We start from the raw sequence: 9,984 nt of genomic DNA on the forward strand, positions 1-9,984 counted from the left end.
TTGGTGCTATATTATAATGAATTGCAAAAATAAATAAGTACATTTAAAAAAAAGAAAACTTCAAAAAAAGCAAAAAAAGGAATACTGGCGAGCCTACTGATTTGCATTTTATATTTAACTGGCAGGAATTAAAACAGCAACAGCTCTGACAATCACATTGCAATTTACACTCACAGGACACTTTATAAGGTACACCTTGCTAGTACTAGGTTGGATTCCCTTTTGCCTTCAGAACTACATTAATTCTTTGTGGTGTAGATTCAACAAGTTGCTGGAAACATTCCTCTGAGACTTTGGTTGGAACATCCCACCGCATCCCAAAGGTGCTCTAGTGGATTGACATATGTTGACTGTGGAGGGTAATTGAGTACAGGGAACTCACTGACATGTTCAAGGAGTCAGTTTGAGATGATCTTAACTTTGTGACATGGTCTGTTATCCAGCTGGAAGAAGCCATCAGAAGATGAGTACACTGTGGCTAAAGCTGAGGTAGGCTGTGGCATTTAAATGATTGGTTGGTACTAAGTTGCCCAAGGTTTGCCAAGAAAATATACCTCACACCATTACACCATCACAACCCTGAACCACGGATACAAGGCAGGATGGATTCATGCTTTCTTGTTGTTTATGCTAACCATCTGAATGTTGCAGCAGAATTCAAGACTCATCAGACTAGACATCATTTTTCCGATCTTCTATCATCCAATTATGGTGAGCCTGTGCAAACTGTAGCCTCTATTTCCTTGATGGGAGTTGCATTCAGTGTGGTCTTCTGCCGCTGCAGCCCATCTGGTTCAAGGTTCCACATGTTGTGCATTCAGAGATGCTCTTCTGCGGTTGTGATGAGTGGTTAATTGGAATTTAATTTTAATCAACAACCATGCCACATTCAAAGCCACTTAAATCACCTTTATTCCTCATTCTGATCCTCAGGTTCAGCTTCAGTGGGTCATCTTGATCATGCTTAAATGCATTGTACTGCTGCCATGTGATTGGCTGGTTCCTTTAACCAGCAGTGGAACAGGTGCACCTGTCTGAGTATTTAATGTCCAGTAATTAACATGCCAACAATTTGGTCACTAAAGACAGTTGTATAAGAGATTATAATCTAATATAACACACACATACAGGTCATTCATAAATGACAGCTGCTAGTCGTTGCCCCACACAGGGATGTTTATTTTTCAGCTGATATTGAAGAGCCGGAGTGACACAGGGCGCTTCTCGAGTCTCTTAGCGCCTCCTGACTTCCTGTGCCACTGAGGCTCCGGGCTACTCAGCGAAATGGCTGCGTTCCTGCGAGCTCGTAAATATGTCCGTTGTGTTGTCCGTTTCTCCGACCGTGAACTGTAAACGGTAGTGCTGACCGCCTGTGAAGATAACAAGGAGACTTACTGGCCAGGTTGTCATGGTGGGTCACCGTGTTTTTGGCAGTTATGCAGCGAAAAGTGTTAGCGAGCTAGCGAGCTAATGTAGCTAACGTCACCTGGCTTCTTTTAATGTTACCTGCAGCTCAGCCTAGCTCAGCTAAGCTGTGCTGTAAGCTAACCAGTTTACAAACTATTTGCGAAAGTAGTTGATTTACAACACTTGGCGCCTACATTTAGATGCAAGACCCTCAAATCAACGATATGCAGATTAATTCACAGTATTATACACCGAGGGTTAGCATCGCAGACTGTTAAGCTAAATATGGTTATGTTTGGTGGTTACCTGAGTTGCTTCTAAATCAGGCCCACAGCAGAACTTTATAGTTTCTATTTCTTGCAACAAGTTTGACCACTTTGACAGTTTGTATGTTAATGAAAAATGAAACTTATTTACCGCAACATGAACAGGGAACTGTGCTGTAATAACAAGGAGCACCAAACTGTCAACAACGAACGCTGTGCAGTGCATATAAAGCAACGTGTACTTACAATATTGTTGTTTATTACGTATTTCATATGCATTTTAAATCGATTTTGTTTAGGTAGTAGCAGTATAATTAACTTCGACGCAAAGTGAGCTATATATTGCATATATTAATGTTAATGTGTATTAAGTTTGGTTACATGAGGCTTGCTGTTTTAGTCTCTAAATTTATCTTCATCACCTTATTGACTGCTATATACAGGATGGCTGATAATCTGTTTTATTCTTATATATATATATATATATATATATATATATATATATATATAGTTAACCGTAAATTAATTTCTTAATTATAACTTTTTGGTTTCTTGCGCAGGCTGACGAAAATGCAGATATTGAAGGTACAGTAGAGGATGAAGATGAAAGTTCAGATGATCCAGATCTTCAGGTGAGCAGCATAAATCATGGTTTGTGCAACACTCTAGGGCTGTGCTTCATTAAATTTTACTTCCAAGGAGCCACATTTTCTTGCGACACAGTGGTCTTAGTAGAAGGTAAGCCTGGTAAGAAGACGTTCTTAAGTAGGGGACACAGGGAGAAAAGACTGAGATATGTCAGATTACACAAAATTTGCACTGACAATCAGTGACAGCAGGTCTGATGGAGTGATGAATCCAATTTGAAATTCTTGTTTTAAATTGTCATCAATATGTACAGTTGAGGCCAGGAGAGAGGTACAACAGCCATCTATAAAACATGGTGGAGGTGCTGTTATTTTGATCCATCATGCAAAACCGTCTACAAAGCTTCTGATTGTCAACAGCTTCATTTTTCAGCATAACAATGATCCCAAACACACTACTAATGTAGTAAAAACATACCTGCATAGAAAAACACACACTATGCTATCAGTCAGGGCTGGGGCCTCCCCAGAGCCTGGAGCAACACATCTAACTTATCTCCTGAAAATACAACAAAAACTGCAGTGTCATAAAGGTCAAGAAAAACTGCAATATTCCTAAAAGCGAACCTGTACTGTGCATCAGTGTATCTTTCGAGCTAGCACTGAAATCACTAACAAAAACATTTCTTTTGGCCAAAGATAAGATATGTTATCCCCTCATGTACTTATTTGTTTAAAGTGGCAAAACCTGGACTGTATGCAAAACATGGCAGCCGAAGCAGAGAGGGATCTTGTTCCTCAGCTGTTGAGCCCAGTGCTGCGAGTTAATTCTCATATGTCAGGGAGGTACAATGAAAGATGAGGAGGACTTTTTTATTTGTTTGCAACGATTCATTTATAAAAATATATTATAAGAATGTAGTACACTGTAACTCTACTCTTTGATGCATATCCATCTTTGTTTCTAATATTTGTCTTCACCTCCTGGCAGTTTATATATTGCTGAGTTCATACAGTATTGTATCTCATTCTTAAATTTGTAAACCAAATAGGCTGTAACAGCAGTGTTAAAGTTCAACTAAGCGTGGATAAGCTGAAGCCTTTCTTTGGCACTCACTCTATTAATGTTGTAATCAAATTGCAGCTGGAGCTCAATGTGTTCAGAGCTCAGTGGATGTCTGAGCTCAAACCGAGCTCCGGAGCGAGTGGAACGAGCAACCGACTGCTGCAAGCCAAAAGTCTGAGGAAGGCGCAAGAAATTGCTAGAGAGGAAAAGGCAAGTTGGGGAATAATTTTTTCTAGCTGTAGGCTTGCATGTGTTGTCGATTATTATCAGCTGTTAAATGACTGACGAGAGTCACCTTCCCTCAGGCTACAGAGCTGTTCTTGAGAGCTGTTCAGGAGGAGCAGAATGGAGCTGTCTATGAAGGTATGCGCTACATAGGATACAGATCGCACTTTACCACAAATAAAAATAACTCTTTAGAAGTTAACGACTCTTTATCCTTAAACGTCGTCCATTTAGTTCTGTAATTTCTCTGAGAAACCAAAACAACTGGTTGTTGGATTTGTTTGTCAGTCTAATATGATGTTTTTACTTGCAGCTATCAAATTTTATCGCATGGCTATGCAGCTTGTTCCTGACATTGAGTTTAAAATCAACTACAGCCGTCCTCCTGATGCAGACAGAGGCGGAGGGAACTAGTAAGCTACTTTATTTTGTTTAAGCTTACCGCAGGTCTGTTTTGTGACAGCATGTTTTCAGACATTAAGTTGTTCTAAAATTATAGTCTTATGTAAATCTTTTTCCTTTCTTTTTGGGGATCATTTCCCCCTGTGAAGTAATTAAGATGCTAAACAGAGAGCTGCTATATTATTATTATTGTAATAAAACTAGTAGTATAAAGGCTGAACTTATAATATTAGGGCTAAACAGTCAGACTGAGGGTGTGAGGAGGATCACTCAGCTGGATTAAAACTTAAGCTGGCCCATTTACAACAACAACAAAAGCAACTTTTCTGTCTTCGCTTTTGTTTGGTAGTTGAATAATATAGTGTGCTGGCTTGTATGGGAGTAATTCATAGTCTAATTTTTTAAACCGAGCACACTGTGTTTATTTTTCTTTTTTGCAGCATGGAGGATAGTGATGTTGATGGGGAGATCGAGGATCTACTTGCCTACTTCGAGCAGCAGCTATCTGTGGAAGGCTCATTTCCAAAGATCTGCACTCCTGAGGTTGAAATGACTCAGGTGCACATTTCAGGTAAAAGCCTCTAATGTAATTTAATTGTAAACCTCTTGAGTCATAATTAACACATAGCCATTATCATTCTTTTCTTATCTTTTTTTTTTTTAAATTGCAGCTTTGCCACGGGAAATCCTGATGTACATATTTCGGTGGGTTGTATCAAGCGATCTGGACATGCGCGCTCTGGAGCAGCTGTCTTTGGTTTGCCGTGGGTTTTACATTTGTGCAAGGTCAGCCTCGCTTTCAAAGAAATCAGCTGGGTGACAAATTATTTGTCAGCAGGCTCAGGTTTTGACAAAATTGCCAATTTCATATCAGGCAATAAAGGATCTCATGGTGCTGTGAGCTCTAAATTTTTTGTTTCGCTTTCATTCTCTCTCCAGAGACCCTGAGATTTGGCGCTTGGCTTGTTTAAGAGTTTGGGGACGGAAGTGCACTAAACTTGTACCCTTCACATCCTGGAGGGAGATGTTCCTGCAAAGGCCCAGAGTCCGTTTTGATGGTAATTACTACTGACAACTTGGATCTCCAAACCCACATTAGTGCAGGAAAATGTAATGTTTTGTAACAGATACAGCATGATTTAAGAACTAGAGTGTCATAGAAAATATATTTTATTATCAAGACAGATACCACAAGCATGCTTATCAGGTAAAAATTTCCATGCAATTTTTTTTTTTTTTTTTTATAGCAGTTTATTTCAAGTCACATTAGCCCAGCCTGTTTGCCAACCATGTTTGCGTACCTGCTCTTAACTTGCAGCTCACTGTTGCCCCCTGCAGTGTGAGGCAGCTGCTGGAAGTGTACTGAGTTTCAGTACATAAAAAGACCACAGGAATAATGTTACGGGTGTAATACTTCTTTATGCTGCAAACTTTTAGATGATTGTTACATGCAGCTAACAACAGTTCAGAGCTAAATGCCTCAAATTACCACCCACTAGTGTTGTTTTTTGCTGATGCTTTTAGAAGTTATTGCTACCATATTCAATGTAAACGAATTACTGGATGATTCATTTTCTTTCCACAGGTGTGTATATCAGCAAAACATCATACATTCGCCAAGGAGAGGAATCGCTGGATGGATTTTACAGGGCTTGGCACCATGTTGAATACTACAGGTAAATATTTGAGTGTAGTCTTTATTTATTGTGAGTTGTAACAAAACCACAGATGACATTTTTGACAGTGACGACATTGTTACCTCAGGTACCTCCGCTTCTTCCCCGATGGCCACGTCATCATGCTGACCACCCCTGAGGAGCCTTTGTCCGTTGTTCCCCGTTTGCGTACCAGGAACACCAGGTACACCTCATCTTTTCTCTAAACTCAGCCGGACCCATTGAGAGTATAAAGGATTGACAATTGTTTAATTGCGTTTCATTTCTCAGAATGGATTCAGTTCTGCTCGGTCACTTCCGTCTCTCACAGGAGACAGGCAATCAAACCAAAGTTTTTGCTGTTGTCTGCAAGAAAAAAGATGAGGTAAGAAAATGTTTGAGGCATTTGAGGGGTGGGAGATGACTAGATAACCATATATGTATAATAAGGCCAGCTCATTGAGTAAATTAAACCTCAATAAATGGAAGTGGTTAAAAAAAAAAGTCATATGTTTAAAACAGTGCAAATACAGCTGCAGTTACACAATTTTGGGAATTTTCCCCTTGAAAAAAATTACGTATTGTTTAATCCTAGTACCTCATTCATCAGTGTTGTTAGCATGTCTGTTTCTTTTCATGGTAGAAGTTGGCCTCTTACTGGCCTATACTTGAACACAAAGAAGTTATTTATACATAAACACAACACTGTTAAATGTATTGTTACAGTTCACTAGGTATAAAATGATTTCCCCCTACACAAGTTATACTTCTAGAAATGTGTGAGGGTGCTAAACACTGCAGCACTGACCCACAGGTGCTGACAGAATCTATGCCTCTGTTCGAAGCACCCAGAGCCTGGGAAAAAACGCTTTGATTATTTATGTTACGGATACAGTTAGCCAACAAAATTTTAAAACTCATGAATCTCAGCTGTCTCTTCTGGTTGATTGCAAGCTTCGTAGTTACCAAATTTCTGGCAGATTTACAGTATATTCGGCGTTCTTAGGTGCCATGTCTCTGAGAGCATCTGCTGTGAATTCCAGTTTTCCATAATATTTCACCTAACCTGTTGGATTACGTCTGAGCTTGTAAACCGTATCTGTTGACAGAAAGCGACCGACTTCCAAAGGAATCGGTTCTGCAGGCGGAACCCAGCTCCGGAGGCTGAACACAGCTTTCACGTGGGACTGGCTCTGTCCTCTGGGGGGCATCAGAGTTTTAGTAAGCTTGTGTGGATCCACCATTCCTGCCACATCACTTACAAGTAAGTCACAGGACTGCTAATAGAAGTGAACAAGAAGGGAAAAACGTCAATTTCTGTTCTAAACCTGACGTGATTATGCTTTTAGGTTGACTGGGGAAACAGTCATTACTACTTTTGACCTGGACAGGATGTACACACCCTTCTTCTTTGCACGTGTGAAGAGTTACACTGCTTTCTCTGAGCAGCCTCTCTAAGCAGACCCTGCACATGATCTCACGAAGACCACAGCAGAGATTGAGTCCTCGTCGCATCAAAAACACACGTACTTCTCAGCCTGTTTTAATTTGTGCTGCAGCTGCTTTATGGTGTTGCTGTTTGAACCCTCACGTTTTCTAAATGAAAGCATGCCAGTCTTTCAGGTACACTTTAGAGAAAAATACTTATTTTCTGATTTCAGAAATTGTGGTAATATGCTGAGAGCTAAAATAATTAGCAGAATTTCCCACCTGTTCCAAGCAATGAATGTTCATACTGTTTTTGTTTTGTTGTGCACTTTCTTCCTCAAATAAACAGTGATGAACAAAACCGCCTCGCTGCTCTGATGGGGCTTTCTTTTACTCAAAATTGATAGGTTACGGAAAACCTACAATAGAAAACCTATTACACAACATGAGTTCAACAGAAAGCATTGCAGATTTAATTTCATGCTTCTACATCATTTGTCTCTTTGAGGACACGTGGGTTTAATCCACATATTACATTTTCTGGGAACTGAGCAGATCAAACAGGATTTACAGGAAAAAAAACAATAAATGTGAAAGTTGTTTGGATTAGTCTGAAATCATTTGTAGCTTTACTAGAGCTGGTGGCTGATCTAAAACTTTGGTCTATGAAAATGGTAAGTAAATATTTAAATAGTTTGCTGTTGCCAGTTTTTTGGTGGTTCACAGTAAACAGAAGGAAAAGGTCGATAAACGGCTTCTTTTACAGTAATCCTGAATCACTGAGATGAAGCGAGCGTTTGGTCGTTTAGCTGGCACTGATTTATGGGAAAAGCAGTGGGAGGATAATGAGGAAATTGCCTAATAATACCTCCAGAAAACCACACCAGTAAGCGGTTATTGTTTTTGACTCATACTGGACACAATATCATTTTCCCATAGCAAGAGTTTGAGAAATTAGTTTGAGGCAAATTACATGAACAGCCACTTGAATGTTTGTGTGTCTGTTTCATAAGTCGCGTCAAGCAGTCACAGGTAAAACTCAGCACAGCTAAAAAAATCAGATGCATTTATCGGAGTTATTATAGTTTTGTCATTTGTAAGTTTTTGTTTTCATTTAGACTTTTTGCTTTTCAATTAGTTTACTTTCCAACATTAGTTTGTTTATTTCACTTTAGTTTTTATTTATTGAAAATGTTTAATTTCCATTGGTTTCAGTTGTAGTTTTAGCCTTTAATATGTCAAAGGTAAGATTTAAAAAAAAATCAGCATGTATTGCAAAAAATATGAATAAATATGTATCAAAGCCTCATCAGGCAAATTTTTTAACCAAACACTAAAACTAAACATGTTTTTTGTCTTATTTTATTTTAGTTGGTTTTCCAAGTTAAAAAAATGATTTGTTTTATTTTTTCAGAGGTCTAATTTTTTATTTGAATTTCAATTAACTCATTTTTTTCACATCTAGTTTTATGGCTTTTTTGTTTACTTTCAGTTATCTATAATAACTCTGTTATTGATGGAGCAGGAGGAGATCTGATAACCAAACCTTGTTTCTTCCTGTGCTCCTATTAGAGATACTGTGAAAAAAAAATCTAAACATTGCATACTGTACTGCTGATTTTATAAACCTCAATATTGTACTCTGACCTCTGCATGTCCTCAGGCCATGGCCTCTAAAAATCAGTGAGTAAGGCATTGTTTGAATAGTGGCTGGCCAGCAGATACGCCACCAAAGCTCACAAACAGTGGCTCTGTCCTCCAAACGCGAGCTCAGTGTGACTCACGGCTCTCCAGTGCATCAAGTCTGCGTGCAGTGTTCATGAGGAGGAGGACAGAGCAAATGGAAAAAAACTTTGGGGTGAGAGTGGGTTATTGTCTTGACACGTACTACGTAGACTAAGTCGAAACGACGCTGAGCGACCTCGGTAACAGGGGAGAAGAGGCTTTTTTTCCGTCCCCACGCCCTTAAATAAAAAGCATGTCAGGGTATCCTGTAAGACAAAGCTCCCAAAGAGCTAGCTGGAATAGTTTCATGTGGAAGTGAGAAAGCTGTGCAGGGTGTGACCCCCTCACTCTGGCCTAGTCTGCTTTCTGAGGTCAGACATTTGGTCACAACATCCTGATTAAATCCACAGTGAGCGAGCACACACAGAGAAACAGAGAAATTGATATTCTCCTGAGAATCAGAAAAAAATCATTTTCATATCTAGATTTTTTTTTAAAGATAATTAAGTATTGTGTTTGAAAGAAATGTTCCACAAAAAGGTCCCATTTCTCCTTCTACACACAGTAATACCAAAAAACTTTAGAGCCCTAGCTTACACATTGGTTTTTATGCATAATGCACAGTAGGACACTGAATACAAGTTTTATTTTGAAAAGATTAAAATTACTATTCTGTACTAAACTGAATTTAGGAATCTCACATTGAGAAAAAAAAAAAAGACTTTTAGCAATAAAAACATGATTAAAAATGTATAATTTGACATCCTTTCTTGCTATAAAATGTGGAAACTGCAATGCTCATCACTTTGAAAATAAAGTCTATGTTGTCTATCAAATCCCTACAAATGTGGCATCACTAGAAAGTCGAGGATGTCCTCTTGACTGTACAGCAGGACTCAAATAGATGCATTAATTTTGTTTGGTATAGAGCTCTCAGACTCCTGTCCCCCACATAGGACAATAATAATTTGCTGGGTCTGGATCATATTTAAAAACCAAATAAAAACACAATGCCCTGATATGCAAACAAGAAGTTTTCAAAAAGTCAGGTACAGGGAGAACAAGAATTCTGCCGATGTTACGTAATGGGGGAAAACCCACAGCTGGTGAAGCTTCTCAAAACTAATACGGTTATTCAGTAAAATGCTTGGGTGTGGAAAAAAAGGATCCCAGAGAGGTTGTTTCATGTCTCAAATTAAAGCTGGAAAGAATTTCAGGATTTC

At 38.9% G+C, this 9,984-nt stretch overlaps 1 protein-coding gene across 1 annotated transcript; it reads left to right on the forward strand.

The window, feature by feature from the left end:
• The first annotated feature begins 1,192 nt into the window (after positions 1 to 1,192).
• fbxo9 (F-box protein 9) lies at positions 1,193 to 7,401 on the forward strand. The gene is made up of 13 exons (XM_005474092.4): positions 1,193 to 1,411; positions 2,234 to 2,305; positions 3,405 to 3,536; positions 3,632 to 3,689; positions 3,865 to 3,964; positions 4,394 to 4,524; positions 4,625 to 4,739; positions 4,893 to 5,011; positions 5,539 to 5,629; positions 5,718 to 5,813; positions 5,900 to 5,993; positions 6,718 to 6,872; positions 6,958 to 7,401. The coding sequence occupies exons 1-13, from the start codon at positions 1,409 to 1,411 to the stop codon at positions 7,064 to 7,066; spliced, it is 1,275 nt and encodes a 424-aa protein (XP_005474149.1). The 5' UTR covers positions 1,193 to 1,408; the 3' UTR covers positions 7,067 to 7,401.
• Positions 7,402 to 9,984: the final 2,583 nt, after the last annotated feature.

Source organism: Oreochromis niloticus, linkage group LG13 (genome assembly GCF_001858045.2).
Source record: "Oreochromis niloticus isolate F11D_XX linkage group LG13, O_niloticus_UMD_NMBU, whole genome shotgun sequence".
Lineage (NCBI taxonomy): Eukaryota > Metazoa > Chordata > Actinopteri > Cichliformes > Cichlidae > Oreochromis > Oreochromis niloticus.